This window comes from Diplodia corticola (genome assembly GCF_001883845.1).
Source record: "Diplodia corticola strain CBS 112549 chromosome Unknown scaffold66, whole genome shotgun sequence".
Taxonomy (NCBI): Eukaryota; Fungi; Ascomycota; class Dothideomycetes; order Botryosphaeriales; family Botryosphaeriaceae; genus Diplodia; species Diplodia corticola.
The window spans coordinates 1-20,011 of NW_017971545.1; the positions used below are offsets into that span (position 1 = coordinate 1).

At 58.6% G+C, this 20,011-nt stretch overlaps 7 protein-coding genes across 7 annotated transcripts; 3 read left to right on the plus strand and 4 right to left on the minus strand.

The window, feature by feature from the left end:
* Nucleotides 1–1,035: 1,035 nt before the first annotated feature.
* Nucleotides 1,036–3,786, minus strand: BKCO1_660001 (choriogenin hminor; the record flags this gene model as incomplete). Its single annotated transcript, XM_020278266.1, has 1 exon — nucleotides 1,036–3,786. The coding sequence occupies one exon, from the start codon at nucleotides 3,784–3,786 to the stop codon at nucleotides 1,036–1,038; it is 2,751 nt and encodes a 916-aa protein (XP_020126391.1).
* Nucleotides 3,787–5,152: 1,366 nt separating this feature from the next.
* BKCO1_660002 (aminotransferase) lies at nucleotides 5,153–6,631 on the plus strand (the record flags this gene model as incomplete). The annotated part of the gene is made up of 2 exons (XM_020278277.1): nucleotides 5,153–5,629; nucleotides 5,687–6,631. 2 exons carry the CDS (start codon nucleotides 5,153–5,155, stop codon nucleotides 6,629–6,631), a joined length of 1,422 nt encoding a protein of 473 aa, XP_020126389.1.
* Nucleotides 6,632–8,368: 1,737 nt separating this feature from the next.
* BKCO1_660003 (glycoside hydrolase family 55 protein) lies at nucleotides 8,369–10,804 on the plus strand (the record flags this gene model as incomplete). Its single annotated transcript, XM_020278288.1, has 2 exons — nucleotides 8,369–8,754; nucleotides 8,806–10,804. The coding sequence occupies 2 exons, from the start codon at nucleotides 8,369–8,371 to the stop codon at nucleotides 10,802–10,804; spliced, it is 2,385 nt and encodes a 794-aa protein (XP_020126390.1).
* Nucleotides 10,805–12,726: 1,922 nt separating this feature from the next.
* On the minus strand, nucleotides 12,727–14,254 carry BKCO1_660004 (n2227-domain-containing protein; the record flags this gene model as incomplete). Its single annotated transcript, XM_020278299.1, has 2 exons — nucleotides 12,727–13,954; nucleotides 14,142–14,254. 2 exons carry the CDS (start codon nucleotides 14,252–14,254, stop codon nucleotides 12,727–12,729), a joined length of 1,341 nt encoding a protein of 446 aa, XP_020126387.1.
* A 501-nt stretch (nucleotides 14,255–14,755) lies between these two features.
* BKCO1_660005 (uncharacterized protein) lies at nucleotides 14,756–15,482 on the plus strand (the record flags this gene model as incomplete). Its single annotated transcript, XM_020278310.1, has 2 exons — nucleotides 14,756–15,010; nucleotides 15,195–15,482. 2 exons carry the CDS (start codon nucleotides 14,756–14,758, stop codon nucleotides 15,480–15,482), a joined length of 543 nt encoding a protein of 180 aa, XP_020126388.1.
* Nucleotides 15,483–16,953: 1,471 nt separating this feature from the next.
* On the minus strand, nucleotides 16,954–17,294 carry BKCO1_660006 (conidiation-specific protein 6; the record flags this gene model as incomplete). Its single annotated transcript, XM_020278317.1, has 2 exons — nucleotides 16,954–17,041; nucleotides 17,137–17,294. The coding sequence occupies 2 exons, from the start codon at nucleotides 17,292–17,294 to the stop codon at nucleotides 16,954–16,956; spliced, it is 246 nt and encodes an 81-aa protein (XP_020126385.1).
* A 1,292-nt stretch (nucleotides 17,295–18,586) lies between these two features.
* BKCO1_660007 (integral membrane family protein) lies at nucleotides 18,587–20,011 on the minus strand (the record flags this gene model as incomplete). Its single annotated transcript, XM_020278318.1, has 6 exons — nucleotides 18,587–18,987; nucleotides 19,051–19,118; nucleotides 19,166–19,368; nucleotides 19,432–19,620; nucleotides 19,672–19,779; nucleotides 19,835–20,011. The coding sequence occupies 6 exons, from the start codon at nucleotides 20,009–20,011 to the stop codon at nucleotides 18,587–18,589; spliced, it is 1,146 nt and encodes a 381-aa protein (XP_020126386.1).

The following is a 20,011-nucleotide window of genomic DNA, read 5'->3' on the forward strand; positions in this document are numbered from 1 at the left end:
CCCCCCCCGCGTCCAAACGCGCACTCACACGCAAGGCAAGGTGCGATCCGCGAATTGCAGTCTGCGCGCGCGCGCCTTTTTTTCTTCCCCAAAATCTCCCGCGACAAAAACACATGTATATTTATATTTTTTTTGGTCCTCACCTCGGGTCTGACACGTCCGCTGCGTGGCGCACGCGGCCCCAGTACGTGCTCAAGTCATACTGCGACGCAGGCAGGTCGCGGCTGCCGGGCAGAGATGCCGACATTTCGTTGGATGCGCAATCTCGCGGGGGTGCCCGGGTTTTGAAGGATCTCGACGGAAGGAACTGCGTGTGCGTGTGGCCCTTTTTCAAGCGGAAGGATCGAATCGGGTGCTGCGGCGGAGGATTCAAGAACGTGTCGTCTCGGTGCTCGTGTCGGTTTCGAATCGGGGTTGGCTGTTTAAGATCGCGGTAGGAGTGGTCGGGCGAGGAGGGAGGAGGCGCGTTGGTGTCAATTGCAGGCGGCGGCGGGTTTTGCGTGAGCTTCAACGCGTATCTAAACTTGTCGAAGGCGCGGCGGTGAAGAACGAGGGGAAAGGAATGCGGCCGGGCGTGTGACCGAATTCTGGTGACAGAGAGCTAGCTCGTACGCCGCGTTTTTGGAGCGGGAGGTGTGCCGACTTCGGCCCAAGCTTCGACGGCTGGGGTGCCGACGAGGACCCTTCCAATCAGGGTCCGAAAATTACACGCTCACGATAGCGTTTAGCCAGGGTCCTTACATGCATATTCTGCAGATCGCATTTATCGCTATAGACTGCTTTGAACCAATTGCCTTTTCCGGTATATGTCCAAGTTTTCGACAGTATTATACGCGCTCCAAACAGCACCCGCTCTCCGTTCCATCCTTCTCCAAAAAGCCAGAAAGCATTAGCAATTAATCCCACCAACGCCTTCCAGATGCTGCCACTACCACGTGGTATTTTAAGGAGATGATAAATATCAAAGCTGAACAATAAAAATAAATGTAGACCTGCGCTTTTGGTTCGATTGCCGTGGCATCATTGCACGTCCGCTTACGAGGCAAGCCTCGACTTCTCCCTCTTCTTTCCCTTCTGCGGTGTCGCGCCGATGATGGCGTCAAATGTCTTCGTGGGATCGTTGCTGTGGCTGCTGACCGGGCGAGGCATCTCGCCCGTCGGAGACACACCAGTAGGTAGCGGCAGCGCCTCCAAGCCAAGCATCACACTTTCGCGAACGTGGCTGCGGCGATCGATGCTGCTGGCCCTTGAGCCTGCCCGGAGTCTGGGCATGCCGGGCTCCGGAAGGGGCTCGTTGAGGTCTTCGCCAACCGCTGTGGGCATCATGCCGGGCATTCCGGGCATGCCGGGCATGCCGGGCATACCGCCCATGCCGCCCATGCCGCCCATGCCAGGCTGCTCCATTTGGTCCAGGCTCCATTTCTCCGCCATTTGCCAGCAGTGGCTGCGGCGGTACACGCCTTCGACACCGTGCTCGACAACATCTGATGGCAACGCAACCACACCGGAGCCGCCCGCAATGCCATACCATGCGCGTCCTTGGTTCTTGACGTCCTTGGCCCACGGCACTCCGGAACGCGGCGGCTCGCACAGGAAGTATTCGACGCCCTTGTTCCACTTGACACCGGGCGCGTCGATGACGAGCATGGGCAGTGACTGGATGACAGCGTACATGAAGAGCCAATGGCCGATGCGCTGATCGCGAATCTCTTCGATGTTCTTCCGATGCATGGATGACTTCTCCAAGGCGCGGAAAGAGTCCAGGAAAGGAGTGGAAATATCAGCGTCCTCGTTGTGGGTCTTCTTCATCAACTGGACTCGTTCGTCGTCCTTGAGATCCTTCTTGCGGGCCTTGGCGTCCTTCTTCTCGTCTCCAGTGCCGAAGTCACTACGAGTCATGGAGAGATCGGGAATCATGGGACAGTCGAACGGAACTGGCGGCTGGAATGGCGGCACGCTACGGTCATATTCACTAAGCACCAGGCGCAGGGCGCGGACCATCGGCTCGCCTGCTTCTTCGTCCGTCGGGGGAGAATCCATCGTACGCGTCGTCAGGTTCTCGCGGTCAACAAGGAGATCATAGAGGCAGGAAAAGTCGTGGTAAAGGTCCTGGAGGACGATTCTGTTCAGGCCGTCCGTCTCCAAGCTGTTTTTCTTCGAGTTCGCCTTTGGTGGCCATGCGCCGTATTTGGACTTGTAGTAGTTGAGCATGTGCTTCCGGGTAGTCATGAAGGCGTTGCGCCAAGCCTCGAATCTGACGACCTTGCGCTCCTCGGCGGTCTTGCTGTTCATGATGCCGGAGAAGACACCGGGGAAGTCGAAATCAACCAATCTGGAGGTGAAGTTCCTGAATCTAATTTCCAAGTCCATGGATGCTCGCTCCATGCGGTCACGAGTGTTTTGAGAAATCATGTTGAACTTGGGGTTTCCGAGGGTCTTGATATGTTCATACTTGCCAACAGCGTGCACGAAAGCCTCGTTGTAGAGCATCACGGAGCGCATACGCTCGCCTAGCACGATGCCTTCGATGGTCTTCTCGCGACTGGCCCTAACATCGGCTAGATGCAGCTCCTCAACATAGCTGTCGAAACTGGAAGCGGCGATTTCTCCAAAAGTCGATCCATCCAGGTTAGAGAACTCGTAATACTTCAACATCTCAGAGATCTGTAGGAAAATGGCAAAGATGGACTGGCGGGTGGGAGTTGCGACCAAAGACTGGCCGACCAAGAAGGCAAACAGGTTCCGCGTGGCGACAAGCGTCTCCAGATCGTCGGGGGTCATGGGCGGCTGAGTTCCGCCTGGCGTCGGGATCTGGCCATCGCTGCTAAGTTTCAGAGGAAGGTAGAGATGGATTTCGGAGCCCGGGAGTTCGAGGGAGTCGTTCATCAACTCCCTGGAAGCCTTGGAGCTGACGTCCTCGCTCTCAATGTCGGAGGCGCGCGGGGTGTTCGGCGAGATCGGCGATGAGTTCTGGGCATTCATGTCCATGCTCTGGACTTGTGTGTCGAGGGTCCCTCTCCTGTCGCCTCCCGCCACCACGGCCGGGTTGCTGTAGATTCCGCCATAGGCAAGCTGTGTAAGGACAGTCGACGAGGCGTAGATGGTGGAATCCACTTTGAAACTGGGACCGTGGCCGGATGTCGGCGGATACACGTAAACATACGTGTCGCCTTGCTCGTCCCACAGTTCCGGCACTTTCTCCCCGTTCGAAAGCAAGGAGACGCTGTACTCGGGCTTGCCCTCGTGGCCCACAATCCAGGCCTGGGGTCCCGTCGGCTCCGCCTCGCTCTTTCTCACTCTTCCGAAAAACGACTTTCTCTTGAGCTTGTTCGCCTGAGCGGCGTTGCCGGGGTCGAGGTGGCCGTCGGCGGTGACCTGGAGCAGGACGGACTCGGGGCGGAGGGATGCTACGCTGCCGGGGCGGAAGTCGCTGCAGGGTCGCGACGAGTTTCTGGACGAGGAGCGCGATGCGGAGTCGACGCGGACGGGCGGGGGAGGGAGGAGGTCGCCGCCATCGTCGGTGATGCTGCGGATGGTCGACTGGCGCTCGATGCCCTGCGGAATGGGAGGGACGGGCGGCTCTTCTGCTGACGGAGGCGGCTGAGCTGACGACGAGCGATCGCGGCTCTGGGATCTGCTGAGCCTAGCGGAAATGGAGCGGCGTCTGCCTCTCGAACCAGACTCGGTCGTCTCTGTGGTAGCAGGCGGCTCCTCCTTGGCTGCCTCGGCCAGGTTCAGAGAGGACAGGCTGAAGATTGAGGTCAGGCGCTTCGCAGCTGATGACATTTTGCGTGATCGGAGGGCCTGCCCGCGCGCCGCGCAACGCAATAGAAGAGAACTTGGGTAAGGAGAGGGTTGTGCAGGCTAGTGGAGGGAACAGAAAGAGGAGCTCCGTTGAATAGGAGCGGCAGTCTCGGGTGTTTGGGGGTTGTAAAACGTAACGTAAATTTTAAGGGACCGCCAGGGCGATGTGACAAGCTTCGGCAGCACGGTTGATCTGTTGCGTCGTCTGGGGTGGCTTGGACAGCGTGGGCAAGTGGGCGCAGCTCAGGCGGCCATTGGCCTCGCCGTCATCAATCACGAGCCGCCGTATTCCTGCAGCCGTATACCGATCTGCTGTTACCAGACCCGTTGCGGTGCGGCGGCGGGCTTGCGGGCGGCGGGTCGCGCACTCCATCCCACACCGGCGCGCGCGCACTGTCGCACTGGCAGAGGCTGACATCATCCGTGGGCGGCGAGGAGACGGCACCAGTGCAACCCGCCGCCAGGGGGCGTCGTCGCCTGGCCAGATCCGGGCCCGCGGCGATGGGGCTGGAATTATTTATATCGCGCTTTATCGATAAAACCCAGCCGGAGCCTCACTGTCACCAGCTCGCATGCAGCGCGCCGTCTCACGCTCGTCCGTCCGGCACAGGTAGCTGAGGCACGCAGGCACGCAGGCTGACGGTGGCGGCCGTGTGTACTACGTAGCCTGCGCGTGCGCTCCAGCGGTTTTCTGGAAGGGCCCAGGCGCGCAGGCGCGCATTTGCCCGCACGCCGAGCGAGTGCGCTGGCTGCCAACACCCTGCCCCAGCCGAGCCACGCTCCGAGTTGTTTCCAAAGTCCCGACTTCCGAGAGGGCGCCCGCCACACACCTGCATGTCCAGCCTGGGCGACGGCCGCGAAGCCACCGTGCCGCCTGTGCAACCGCGACAGGAGATCGCCTCCTTGGCCTCCGTGCTCCGCGCGCCCCACGCCGGCCCATTATTTTGCTCAGCGAGCTCATCTTAGACAATATCCACGATCGCCCCTCATAACCCAGAGACCCCTAAAGTCGCACGCTGGCCCTCCGCTGCGGTACGTGCCGGCGTCGAGCGAGCCTGCGGACAAAGCAGCGTGCGGAATTGCTGCCGTCCGTCGGCGCGCGGAGCAGTCGTGTACGTACCACGCTGTGTTTGTGCCGAAGCCTTGCTGTTGGCCCGGAGTCGGAACACTGCCGTCAGAACGCCGATCCCTTGGCTGCAAACCCACTTCAGTCCGGTTGTCAACGGCAGCGCTCGCTAACCGGCGGCAGCCACGACGTTAGAATTAGCGAGTGCGGAGCAGGGCGTGGGCTGACGAACGCATTCGCAAATTCGCGTCGGTGGCGCAGCCGTCAACAAACGCCGCAGCCATGGCCGCGAAACCCCTCATCAACCTCCTTCGAGGCTGGCCGAACACGTCGCTGCTTCCTACCGCCGTCATTAAACAGGCGGCCGACAGCGTCCTGACGCGGCCTGATGTCGCCATCCCGGGCCTGCTGTACGGCCCTGATCCGGGAGACCCGGGAGCACGCAGCGCAATTGCTGCGTGGCTGACGGACTTCTATCGTCCGAGCCAACCGGTGACGGACGAGAGGATTACCATCACGGGAGGGGCGTCGCAGAACCTGGGATGCATCCTGCAGACCTTCACCGATCCGATCTTCACCCGAAACATATGGATCAGCTCCCCCGCCTACTTCTTGGCGTTCCGCATCTTTGAGGACTCAGGATTCGCTGGGAGATTGCGTTCCGTGCCCGAGGACGACGGCGGCGTCGACGTCGACTTTCTGCGACGGGAGATAACAAAGAGCGAGGAGAAAGCGAGGGCAGATGGAAACACAGAGCCGGTATGACGCCCGTCGACGATATTGGCCCCCTGCATGCAGTTAGTTGACGCAGCGTAGACTCTGAAGCCCGGGCGGCCCTGGCGCAAGATCTACCCTCACGTCATCTACGTTGTTCCTTCCTTTGCCAATCCCTCATCCGTCACCATGCCACTGGAGAGGCGGAAGGAGTTGGTGAAACTGGCTCGGGAATACGACGCCCTCGTCATATGTGACGACGTCTACGACTTTTTGCAATGGCCCGCAGCAACTGACACCAATGAGTCGGGGTTGAACAAAGCACTACTGCCTAGGCTCGTTGATATCGACCGTTTCCTAGACGGAGGCGCCGAACGAGACGGCGCGGACGGGTTCGGTAATGTGGCTAGCAACGGGAGCTTCAGCAAAGTAGCCGGGCCTGGTCTCAGAACCGGCTGGGTCGAAGGTACCGCAAAACTTGCCCATGGCGTCTCGCAGACTGGTACCTCGCGGTCCGGCGGGGCGCCATCGCAGCTCACGTCGACGTATGTTGCGCAACTCCTCGAATCCGATCGGCTGCAGCAGCATATCTACGGGACGCTGCAGCCTGCCTATGCGGCGCGCTACCGTGTGATGATGTCGGCCATCGAGAAGCATCTGGTCCCGCAGGGCGTCAGGCTGCCGCAGCCCGGCAGAGAAGTAGTCGGGGGTTATTTCGTGTGGCTTTCGCTCCCTTCCCCGCTGAAGAGCGCCGAGGTTGCGCGACTGGCGCGAGAGAAGGAGAACTTGATCGTTGCGGAAGGTGGGCTGTTCGAGGTTCCCGGGGACTCGGCTACGGTGAATTTCCCATGTGACATCCGGCTGTGCTTTAGCTGGGAGGATGTCGACCGGCTTGGTGAAGGCATCGAACGGCTGGCCCGAGTCATCGATCAGCTGCAGCGCGGAGAGGTGGCGGACGATGCGGACAGGCAAGGCGAAATGCAACCCGACACGGAAGGAGGCCAAAGTGGGAAGCTGGGACAGGGCAACAGTGGAAACTACTGGTGATGTCTCGACGCAGGCGGGCGGGTGATGAAGGCTACTGGAGGCCTTTGTGAAGAAAGTAGTCGAAAAGAGCGAGCTAGAATAAGCACTATAGAGCTGCATTTTGCCAGCGAACCACGAGCGGCTTCCAGATGAGCACAAGACGGCCCTATGACCTGCACCTGCACATGCAGATCCACCACGACCCCGGCTTCTGGAAGCATGTGCAACCTGCAGGGTGCGGGGCAGCGGCAATGTGGAGGGGGTCGGCACAGCGGTCGCGCAAAACCCAGGCGGGCGCCCGATGATGGCGATGGCCCATTCTTGACGCCGCGTTCTCGTGCTGGCCTTGGGGTTTTCTGCTGTTGTGACCGGTCATGCTCCACCGAAAGCGCCATTGTCGCCTGGCAGACGCGCTCGTGCAACCGCCCGAATAGGCTTGCGGCACCCAAAAAGGCAGGCGCCAGCAGCGACGCAGGTCCTTCATTATGACGACGCTGTTACAGGTACAGTGCGCGAGTGTGCGCGAGTGTGCGCATAGGCGGCCGGCGAGGCGGCTATAGGGGCGGCACTGCATAACGAAGCGCGAGCAGGGCAACAGCAGCCAACAAAGTTAGGCCAAGCCTTTGTCGGCAGCGCAAACTCGACGGGCCGGGTGGCAGGCCGGCATGGGCCGGGGGCGGTGCGGGCTCTGATTGCTCGCAGACAGATTGCGCTCTGCGGTGCTCTGCGGTGCTCTGCGGCGGGCGGCAGGGCAGCGTGAGCAAACGACCAATGGCAGGGGCGGGCGACGTGGTTCCTGAGACGCATGCGGCGCCGCGGTTTCAAACGCAGGCCGATCAGGGCGAGCGCGTGGCTTGACTGGTTGCGGCGGGGCCACTCTGCAAGTCGCTTCAGGGACAGACCGCCGCGCCGACCTCTGCCCATCGACATCCAACAACTGGCCACCGGCCCACCCGTGGAATGTTTCACTGGCCGTCCCGGCGCGCCGCTTGATTTGACAGACAAGACGGCTGCTCGGCGCGCCACACCACCGGCCCGCGCACAGCACCCTTGCCCACCTGAGCCCGAGTCTGGGTGCCCGCCTCCTCCCCTTGCCGCTGCCTCGATGCCGCGCTGCATGCCGCCGCCCAGGCAGGAAGGCCGCGGGCGTGACCGTGGGCACGCGACGGGCGGCCGTGACCGCCGCGGCGAGCAGCAGCAGTGGCAGGCGCTGCCCGCCTGGGAGGCCGCTTGCCAGCGCGAGGCGTTTGGCGGCGAGGGCGTCGACGGCTATGGGCCTATAAATCAGGCCGCCGCGGCGGGTGCGGAGACGGCAGCGGCCCACTTGAAACCGCGCCCAGAACCCTTTAGCACGGAGCCGCCAGACCAAGCAGTGAGTCGAAAATCTATGTTTCATGTTTCTCGCCCGCCAGCCCGCGCTTATAAAACATACGCGGCCACCGCCCTCCCTTTGCCTGCCACACCACCTGCCTTTCTCAAGACCTGTGCGAGCCACAGCGTTTTTTTGTGGCTACTCCCAGCTACACTGTTTTTCTTCTTGTCCTCCGTCACTCTTTCATTACGGACTCCCCAAATACCGCCGCGCCAACCTTCCCTCGACGCGCACATTCCATTCACAACCGACTTTCTACATTCTGCCACCAGCCTCGCGGCCGCGCAACACTCGGTCCAAGCTCAAGTGCTGTGCACTGACAAGGCTTTATTTACCAGCTCGCGACACTCTCCTTCCTCACTCCCTTTCGAAGCAGGCTCTTCATCATGATCGCTTTCAGCACCGCCGCGGTCGCCCTCGGCCTGCGTTTTCTCCTCAGCGCCGCTCCCGCCCACGCCGCGCCCACGCCCGGCACCATCCTTGAGGCCGGCGTGAGCGTTGCTGGCATCGACGCCGACGTCACCGTTGGCGCCTCGGACGCTGCCGCCGCCGCCTCGAGCTACTGGCTCGCCAACATCAAGCGCCAGGGCACCGTTGCGTACGGCAGCGCAGACTACAAGGTCTTCCGCAATGTCAAGGACTACGGCGCTACCGGCGATGGCTCTACCGACGACACCGCTGCCATCAACACGGCCATCAGTGACGGTAACCGCTGCGGCAACAACTGTGACTCGACCACCGTGACCCCTGCGCTTGTCTATTTCCCCCCTGGGTGAGCATCCTGATCCCGACCAGTCTGAACGCCTCGCTAATGCGCGCGCAGAACCTATGTTGTCAGCAAGCCCATCATCCCGTACTACTACACGCAGCTTGTTGGCGACATCACGGACCTTCCCGTCATCAAGGGCTCTGCCAGCTTCGCTGGCATGGCCCTCATTGACGCTGATCCCTACAATGACGACGGCTCCAACTGGTACACCAACCAGAACAACTTCTTCCGCCAGGTCCGCAACTTCGTCATCGACCTCACTGGCATGCCCGAGAGCTCCGGTGCTGGCATCCACTGGCAGGTCGCCCAGGCCACCAGTCTCCAGAACATCCGTTTCGAGATGCTTCCCAAGAGCGCTACCAACAAGCAGCAAGGCATCTTCATGGACAACGGCTCCGGTGGCTTCATGACGGATCTGACCTTCAACGGTGGCAACTACGGTGCTTTCCTCGGCAGCCAGCAATTCACCACCCGCAACCTGACCTTCAATGGCCAAAACACCGCTGTCTTCATGAACTGGAACTGGCTCTGGACCTTCCACGGCCTCAACATCAACAACTGTGATGTCGGAATTGACATGGCCAACTCCCCGTCCAACCAGACCGTCGGTTCCGTCATTGTCCTCGATAGCACCTTCACCGGCACTCCGCTCGGCGTCAACACCTCCTTCTCCGAGAACAGCGTCCCTGCCACCGGCGGTACTCTCGTCCTCGAGAACGTTGACTTCTCTGGTAGCCAGACCGCTGTCCTCTCTGCTGGCACTGCCGCTCTGGCCGGTGGTTCTACCGTCAAGTCTTGGGTCCAGGGCAAGGAGTACATTGCCGACCAGGGTAGCCGCATCCAGAAGGAGGTGGACTTCACCAGGCCCACCCCTCTTCTCAACGATGCAGGCGATATTTTCACTCGGTCGAAGCCGCAGTACGGCGGTTACGACTCCAGCGCTTTCGTCAGCATCAAGGATGCGGGCGCCAAGGGTGACGGCACTACCGATGACACGGCTGCCATTCAGGCGGCTATCGACGCCCTGACTGATCAGCAGATCCTTTACTTCGACCATGGTGCTTACCTGATCAGCGACACCGTTACCATTCCCGGCAGCAAGAACATCAAGATCACGGGTGAGATCTTGCCCATGCTGCTTGCCACCGGCGACAAGTTCAGCGATCAGAACAACCCCATCCCTGCTATCAAGGTTGGCGAGAAGAACTCGACTGGCAGCGTTGAGATGAGCGACTTCATCATTGGATCTCGCGGTCCCGCCCCTGGAGCCATCCTGCTGCAGTGGAACATGGAGTCTGAGCCTGGTGCGGGTGGTCTCTGGGATGTGCACTTCCGTGTTGGCGGTTACACGGGCTCTGAGCTCCAGTCCGACACGTGTGCCAAGAACCCCAACTCCACCCACGATGCCAACCCCGACTGCGAGGGTGTCTTCTTGATGTTCCACGCTTCTGAGACGGCCAGTGTCTACGTTGAGAACTGCTGGTTCTGGGTTGCTGACCACGAGCTTGACCTTTCGGACCACAACCAGATCGACATCTACAGCGCCCGTGGTGTCCTCATTGAATCCACCAACCCGGTGTGGCTGTGGGGTACCGCTTCGGAGCACAGCGTCATGTACAACTACCAACTCGTTGGCGCTAAGAATGTCTTCCTGGGCGCCATTCAGACCGAGACGCCATACTACCAGTCCAACCCGGATGCCACGAAGCCGTTCACTGTGCAGTCTTCCTGGTCCGACCCCGACTTCAGCAGCGCTTCTGCAACCGGTGGCAAGAAGGCGTGGGGTGTCCGCTTCATCGACAGCCAGGACGTCGTCGTCGCCGGTGGTGGACTGTACTCGTTCTTTGAGAACTATGAGCAGACTTGCGTTTCGGCCAACGACTGCCAGAACAACATGGTGTCGTACGAGGGAACCAACTCCAACGTCCAGCTGTTTGGTCTTTCGACCAAGGCTTCGGTCAACATGGTCACCGTCCAGGGCACCGGCGTCGTCAAGGATGCTGACAACCGCAGCAACTTCTGCGCCACGATCGGCCACTTTGCCGAGTCCTAGATCACTTCGTTCACATCTCGAAGAGGGTCGCAACGCAGTCGATTCAGGATACAGTCATTTCCTGGCCACGGATCATAGCATCCTACCCCATTTGTACAGATTTATGCAGCATTCTTCTGCTCTCCTGGTTTTGGAGAGCATCACTCTTTGGCGTGGAGCTGGCTCTATTGTTTTATTTCGATTCTCTTCAATTCCCTTCCCGACGTTAGATACCCAAACGGGAGGGAGGACACAAGTTTCCTGATGGATTACGATTTTCTTTTCTTGCATCTGGTCTATAAAGGTACATGGGGTGGATAGAAAAAGCCTTGGTGGCGACAAGCCTTTGTCCGTCAGGGGTGACCGATTCCTTGCTTCAGTTGCAATTCGACGGGTTCTCACTGGTACATATGGGACTTATTCCGCAGAGCATAGTTTGGCAGTGAGCATAGCATCCCGTAGCATCAGATGCACGAGAAGTGGCGCAGGAAACGATCAATACATTCTAACTCTTCGCGCCCACCTGAGGTTCCCTTTCCGTTGAGTGCAAGCAACATGTGAGGAGTTCTACAAAACGTTCACAGCAGCCACGATTGCTCATTCGTGGAATGTGTTGTGTTGCGACTGGAGGCACAACACCCTTGCTCTCCTTGGCCAGGCGGCTGGTACGGGCACCAAAGTTTCACGGAGTCGAAATTGTATGTACTGCGCCTCCCCACCGTGCTGTTCAGCTGTTCATCTCTTGCCACCTTCTTCAGCTCGACATGGAGCAGCAGGAGCATCTTACGTACACAGTTTCCACGCGCGCTGTTCGCGCCCGGGGCCTTCCGCCCCTCTCGCATCTCCGCGCCATGCATGCAAAATGCACCCAAGCTCCCCCATCCCCTCCCTGAGCATCCCGGAGATTGACCCTCCGCTTCTTCTCACCCCCAACCAACACCCCCCCGTCACCGGCGGCGCCATTTCCACTCCCCAGCCGGTCGCACGAGCAAGCAAACAAAAAGAGAAGTAAAAAAAGCGGGCCCATCGCGTTTGCGCGCATGACGAAAGGGCCGGGCAGGCCGCGTGTGCAAACCGCACGCGGGTACGGATAGTCGGGAAGAGAGTCCAGGGGTAGATGTGCAATGCAAGGTCGTACATACATACATGCATGCATGCCTCGCTAAACGAATCGGCATGCGGCTTTTTCTGTTTCCGCGTCCTCCCGTCGTCTTCATCTTCTGATTCCGATTCTCCTGTCTCTCGCTGGGTGAAATGGCGACCGCCTGTTGCTCTCTGTCTCGCCCACTACCTAGGACGTCGGATGCTGGTCCTTCCGGATATCCTGTATACTATGCGGTGGTGGTCCGTGTGGCTTAAAGTGTGTGATGAGCGACTAGATGATTCGGATCTGCGGAGCGATCCCGGCGATCCCTCTTTTATCGCGCTTTTGCCAATCGTCTCAGCTTTCGCTGGCAATGCAGTTCAGCTGCCTGTGCGCACCGTAAGCGATGAGGATGTTCATGATCCTGCCCTTTCTTCTGCGTTCGAGAGCATCGTGGCAGAGATGAGCTACGTGAGGGCGCGTGCGCTAAATTTTATTTTATTTTTTTTGGCTTCTTTGTCTTCTCACGATGGTCGATTGATCGATGGGCTCGTCTCTTGTCATTTACCAGAACTTGGCCGCTGCGTCAGCATTGAGAAGCGAAGAACTCGGGAAGCTGCACGGTGTCGTACTACGACTAGCCGCCTTCCTGTTCCTCTCAGCCTTCCGTATTCGGCTGCTTCCGATCGTTATACATCGGCGCCGGCTGACCGCCAAACAAGTAGTACTATCAAGTTGAGACCTCGCGTAGTATGGTCTCCGCTTACAGGAGAACGTCTCTAAATATCATTCCACGAATGACGAGAAAAACTCCGTTCACGACCCTCTTTTTAATTTTTCCTTCGGAACTCTTCTGCTCTTACAACTTCCTCGCGATCCAGAACGAGGGCCGGTAAACGTGCTGCATCATGCTGTTCGGATCCGAGATGTATCCAGTCTCGATGCCCGCCCCCGCTTCGTCACTGCTGCCACCGGGCAGCTCCCTCCGCTCGATCTTGAAGCCGAACCGCTCCACCAGCGCCACCACCTCCTCATCCGTCAGCTCGACGGAACCGCTTTCCGCGATGCCCAAATCCCTGTCCTCAGCACCGACACCGGCAACGCCCTTCTCGTCGTCACCACCATCGCCCCCTCTCTTGTTCCGCGCACCAGGCGGATCGTTCTCAAAGTGCCACAGCAACGGGCCCAGGTTGACCCACACGCCCCCGCTCTTCAAGCAATTCGCAATCGCCTCGATGTAGTTGATCAGGTTCGGCGCGGTGTCGATGAAGAACACGGTGGCGACGGCATCGAACGCGTCCTTCGCCTCGGCGGCGCGGTAGCTCACGCAAAAGTCTGCGGCGGCCATGCCCATGCGCTCGAAGGCGTGCACGCGGCAGCCCTCGCTCGCGCGGCGCAGCAGCGCCGCGGGGTGGACGTCGGGCACGCGCACGGCGCGCAGCTGGCGGGCGCGCGACGCGTGGTTGGAGAAGGCGTGCGCCCAGGGGTGCACCGCGAACTGCCCGGCCGCGGCCGTGTGGTTGAGCACGAACGACGACGCCAGCAGCTGGTGGTACGAGATCTCGTTGCCTTCGACCGAAAAGCCCAGCGCGCACACCTCGAGCACCAGCCGCCCCAGCCCCGCGCCGGGCACCAGCACCCGGATCGCGTCGCGCTGCGTGGGCGGCGTGCCGGCGTGCTCGGCGGCCAGCGCGGCCAGGACGGGCCCGTAGCAGGCGCGCCGCTCGGCGGCGCCCGCGGCGGACCAGTCGCGGTACATTTGGCGGATGGTGCTGCGGGCTTTCTCGAGGTCGGCGGCGGTGGCGGCGCGGTGCCAGACGGGGTCGATGGTGCGGCGGCCGGAGGGGTCGGACGGGTCGCGGCGGGGGGTGGTGTGGGAGGGGTCGATGCCGAAGTTGGGGGCGCCGGCGCGGAAGATGGCCTCGGCCAGGTCGGCGTTGGCGTCGAGGGCGGCGTCGACGGCGTCGAAGGTGTCGAGGAGGTTGAAGGGCGGGCCGGCGAGGAGGGTCCAGTGCGCCGAGGGCATGGCGTAGAAGTTTTGGCGGCGGACGTGCGTCACGTTGTAGTGGGCGACGCGGCGGTAGGACCTTTTGGTTTTGGACGAACATGATGGAGAATTGATAAGAAAAAGGTCCAACTCAGGAGATGCTAGGACGTGGTGGTCAGCGCCCGAGAGAGGGTGCTACGGGTTGGATGGCCGAAATGGGGAAGCATACTTGATGGCCGAAATAGGAAATGCGTATAGACAGACACAAGAGGTGAAGTCTCACTTACTGGAACGAGTCTAGGGTGGCATGGATGACTCTCTGCTCCTCCGGGTCGTCCTCCGGGTCTAATTCTCCCTGCCACTCGCCCTCGAGGGCAACAGAATGGGTCTCGGAGCTCATTGTCGAAGCTAGTGGAAGGATGTAGCTGCAGGTCTCACAGGCACATCAGCTGGCATCAACCGCGACAGCACCAGGACGGCTTGGGAAAAAGTTTGTCGAGCGGAGCAGCCGCTCTTAACCCGCGAGACGTACATCAGCAAGGGCGGCTTTGGCTCAGCGTGTCACCCGACAAGCCGTTTGCCGAGTGGGTGTGGTAGCGTGGGGCGTGACGCGGGGAAGGGTTTGGTCAGTCGTCGGCCGTGTGGTTTGACCGTTTGACCCTAGGCTCGCGTGCCGTTGCTTGCCCCGCCGGACCGGCCGCGTCTTTTCCTTCCCTGGTGCCGATCATGGCGTAACCCACGCGCACCCGTCGTCCGCTCCCACATCCCGGCACACTTTCCACCACCACCACCACAACCGCCGAACCTCTCAGCCGCCCACTTGCTCCACCTTGCCGTCTGAGACACGCGCTGCTGCCCTCCCCATCCACACGCACCGACTTCCCCCTCCCATCTGGCTTCAATGGACGCAGCAACCACCGCGGCCCCACCAAACGGCGAGCGAAGCAAGCAACAGCAGCAGCAGCAGCAGCAGCAGCATCAGCATCAGAAACCCGCACAGCTCTCCTTCCCGCTCCCCCGCGCCCCGAACGCCCGCGTCAACCTGCACCTGACCGTGCACCCGACATCGCTACTCCTCTTCGTCACGACCACCTCGCCCGAGCACGACGCCGGCGTCGCCGCGCCCGTAGGCAGCTTCGTCTACGCCATGCCGAACGTAAGAGCCATACACAAACCACCCCCCCCAAATAAAACCCCCCATTATTTCTCCACTGCCAAAGTCGGTGGTGGTGAGGGAAGGAGAGAGCACAGCGACGTGCGAGCGTTTTTTCTTTTTTCTGTTTTTTTCGTACCACAGAAATCATTGGGACTGCCCCGCTGACGTCGTCGTGCACACACAGCGCACCACCACCACCAACCCCGCCACCGCGCAACCGCTGAGCACCGCCCTCTACCCGCAGACGCCGACGCTCGACCTGGCGACCCGGCTGGCGAAGATCCTGGCGCGCCGCACGGCGCGGCCGACGTACGTGGGCAACTCGACATCGTTTTCGAGCGCGGGCGCCGGCGGGAATGTCGAGGAGGAGATGGAGGGCTTGGCGAGGGTGGTGGAGGTCGTGGTGGAGGAGGTGAGGAGGGTGGATGAGGCTGCTGCTGCTGGTGTTGGTGCTGCTGCTGCGGGAGCTTGAGAGGTGTGGGTGGGATGGAGACGTGTGTGGTGGGATATTACCTGAAAAGATGCGGTTGGAGGTTGAATGTGAGGGCGTGGGGCTGCGGGCATGCGGATATGTGCCATGCGCTTTGGTTTAGAGTTCGTTGCGGAACGCTGGAGGGTTGGCGTTACCGGTGGGTCGAGGCAGAGTGCTGGGATACGCCACTGCGAGGCGGAGATGCCGTTGTCGGCGGCTCTGGACGATCGGTGTGTATGGATGATACCCTGTTATGAGAATGATGGAGGCAAGGCAAGATGCGGACTATGACTGACGTGCTTCGATGGCTCGAAAACGTGGTTTGGATGAGCGTACAGTCAGCTATATGCTTTCGCTCTCGGACCACGTCTACTAGCTTCCTAATCCTCGGTGTTAAAACCTACTTCTATAAATTAGGGTTCCTCCTGCCGTCGGTCTCTATCATTCGAGACACCACGCCACAGATTTTCAGGGTGCTCACTTGAACGAAGTCCTTTACGAAAACTGCCCTCGGCTTGGCTGTCGCAACGAACTTGCTTGCTAAGAGTATATTGCGCTGCCAGAGATAGTGATGGATAATGCTGCACTGCAATGTTATGGACATGTTGCTGGCGAACATCACTCATTATTCATGAAGCCGGTCTGAACGCAGGTCTTTCCTTGCAGATGCAGGAGCAGGACACCTATTTGGCCGGCCTTGTGTACGCACTTGTCAATATCCACCCAGCGAGTGACAACTTGGGCCGGGTTCGGAGACTGGATCGCTATACCAGAATACGCCTGTATTCCTCAGTGGATATCCCATGTCCATTGTTCGTATCGTACGCAACACGATATTTATTTTCTTCCACCTCTCCAAGTTTTCCTGGAAGGCCAGGTCCAGGACCGTGCCTTCTGCATCACCTGTCATATGGCGTTGGCAGCCATGCAGCTCGCTCGCGATCATTGTGATGGGCAATGTTCGGCATGCGTTGCTGTGGCCACCAACTCGTGCACGTAGCGTTGCGAGTTACGGCCGGTAATCGCATAAAAGCCTCGGACTGTCATATCGATATCATCCATCGGCAAGGCGCTGATGCCCGAGAGGCTTGAACGAGGCATCTGACAGGCACATAAACATCCACTGCGTCCTTCTGCTACCTGGAACATCGTACTTGAGTTTGAGCCAGAGATTCGATTACTCGCATCTCCAGTCATTTCAAATTGATCAGCATCGAAGAAAATTGCTGAAGGGCTTCATTAAAGTCACGTTGAGTAGCAGGCATATGGTACAAATATGAAGTGTTGAACCATGAATTGGAAGAAAAACAAAGATTCATAGAGTGAACAACAACAAATTGTGCAATTACTCCTTCACTTCATATTCGAATGATGCTGCTTAGTCCATAATTATTTTCATTTGGTTACCATTCATATGTAGCTACACAAGACGGCTGGCCCTCGAGCCAACAGAAATGCCTCTTCTCATCCATTAATATTCGTTAAGTCTATCCTTTGCGCTCTGCTTAGCCTCATCGGAGACGTTCGGGTTGTTGATAGTCGCCTTCAAGCCGCCTGCACTGCATCACAACATCGTCATCAGCATCCCAATCGGCTTCCCAAAATGGGGAAGAAAATGAACAACAAAAAGGGAAGAGTAAGCAGAAAGACATACACATTGCCAGGATTCTTGTTCTGGTCGGCCTGGGGCACATCGCCGCTCTCCATGTGCTCGTCGATGATCTGCTTGCTGTGCTGCTTGGCCTCGTCCGAGGTGTTGGGGTTGTTGAGGTTGGCCTTGTGGCCGCCGATGACGTTGCCGGGGTTGGACATCCTGGAGGCAGTTTTGTTGAAGTGTTGTTGGCAACTGAGTAGTGTTTTGTTCTACTGGAGGAGGACGGCACGGTGCATGGAAGTTGGTTAGTGTTGGAATATTGGCTGACAATTCCAGGCGGAGAACCTCATTTATATACATGCCCGACTGAGAAGCTTTCCATGGCACACGGAAGCTGGAATGGACTGGGCCCGCGATCGCCGATTGAGGTCACACTGATACAGTCATTGTTGCAGAAGGCCTATGCCATTTCCTCCCCATCGTAGACGTCGATGCGGCACCCTTTGCATGGAGTTGATGACGTTTTTGCCCCGCTGAGGAAAAGCGCATCTCCACAACGCATGATGAGAGTCTGGTAGAAGAATTGCCGATACTTGAGTGGGAAGGCTGGAGAGTAGCGTACCGTCGCCTGAAGCTTACCCGCGTGGCAGACGGGATGGGATCGACGGTGATTTCGCTTTTCGATCAAGGGCAGGCCGAGGGTGGAAGGGTCACTTACGGGATAATTCCGAAAAATGAGGCGGTATGGAATGCCTGAATATGTCCCTGAAAGGCTGATAGCTGTGCGATGGATATACATGATGAGGCCGGCAACAGTGGGGAGATTTATGTAAAGGGCTCGCTCGTTAGAAACTCGAGCGCGTGGGGAATTGCACATAGATGCTAATGGAAGCTCAACACGTTGGGTCTACCGACAGTCCCGCAGGAAGCACTATGTTTGCGTGTTGACGTCGAGTTGCAGCCCAGACTGCCGACCCATGCGAAGTCCGATGCAATAGTGATGCGAGAATCCGATTGATGTGTGATGCGATTGCAATCGCAAGGTCTTAGTGCGTATCATTGATGCAGGTACGCACGGCTGAGGTGGGGAATGCTGGGTGGAACGAAAGAGTCATGACGTTTGACACTTTAGGAGCCGACGCGTGCCACGGGATCAGGCGTCAGTGTCCCATTTACTGAGCCTCACGACCCCAGAGTCCTCTATGATGTCTATGCGGTAGTAGTTCTTGGATGTAGAGATGGCAAAAAGCAAGCGGTAATACCACGGTGGCTGGGCTTCTTTCAAGCCACATGCCTACACGTCGTCGTCAGCCGCGGTCTTCTCGGATCCAAGGCTATGCCATACGTGGGAGCAATAGAATCATACCAAATGGACTAATTAGACATATTAAGCTAATGACAGGCTTGGATGACGTCTGCGTGGCGCGATGCACATGGCGATCGTGCAGAATTTCCGGCATCCATCTATCGGGTATCATCAAATATGACAGTCGTGAGCCTCCGGCCTTCTCTAAGACCCCCTCTCCAGATCCGGTAGTCGCCATTCATGCTCGCGATCCGCAACTGGCTCCGACATGCTCGCGAAGTAGCTTAATCTGCCGCTGTCGTCCAGCGTGGCTGGTGTGGCCACTGCAGAAGTGCTTATGGTGCAAGCATCACACGGCTTGGTGATGGGAAGCCCTTGTTCCTTTATGCTCATTGAATCGATCTCCGACAATTGGAAAGTGTAGCCACGCCGTAACTTCTTCTTTCCATTGGCCGCGGGGTCGACTCGGTGGGGCGCACTGTCTTCTACGTGCGTCCCGCACCACGGGATGAGGCGTAGGAGCGGACGGAACGAAGATATCGAGGCTGCACAGATGGCCAGGCATAGCTCAATCCAGCACAACAATGCAATGGGAGCGAAGACCTCTGGATCCACGGACTCGGGTCAGCTTGACGAGCTTCTAAGGGGAGAAGACCCTCGTAGCTTACGTAGCGTGTTGGTGGATTTGGAGAAACCGACGAGATATCTCATCCGGATGATGGTCGCAATGCTTGCCCTGAAAATACTTAGTCATGGCTCCCAAAAGACCAAGGCTCCACTTACAGAACACCGACCCCCAAGACGAAGATAGAAGACAACTTAACAGCCGGCTTGATTTGGAGCTTCCAGATCAAGGGTGCAGGAGCAAACGCGTAGTACCAGAACAGCAGAATATTCACTGCTGAGTAGACGTAAATACTAGTGGTGATTCCGCGTCTGTCGGCACAGGTCCCTTCGGCCATTGTAGGAGTCCAGGCTTTGTAAACCTGCAGAAAGCCTCAGTACTTCTCTGCCACGAGGGAATTGCGAAGGGCAAGCGGCACACCTACCGGATAGCACTGAAAGAGTAATGTGAAGAACTCATAAGTGGCCATAATGACGTTCGCACCGATGGATACATAATGAAGGCGGTTGAAAATGGTATGCGCTCTGCCCGTGATGCGCAACTGGAGGAGTGCGATGCTCAGGCCCGTGGTGAGCAGGGTCAGGATATAACAGGTTTGAGAGAGTATGAGAAACTGCAATGCGGTCAGATGTGTTCAGTGCTGCAACGCTTCAGGAGAGCGCACTTTGATGCCACGCAGGACGACTTCGGTGGGGAGCTCGTCCGTCGGCCGACCGAAACCTCCCGTCTCAATGCCATGAACCATAAAGCCAGTGATGACAGACATTAAGCACTGTATAGCATGAGCGTGTGCCGGTTCGGGTATGGAAGCTGTAGAAAGAACTTACTAGTGCGAGCACCAAGAGATAGTCATCCACGGCGAACTGGCGCTGAATGTGCAGCCTGGCCAGGACTCTGAGAAGGACAAAGACAGCGGAAACGGCTAAGCATATTACCAAAGAGGCGCGAAGGTGCTTTTGCGAGTCATTGATCTGGTAGTCGTTGACAGGCAGGAGCGAAGACAT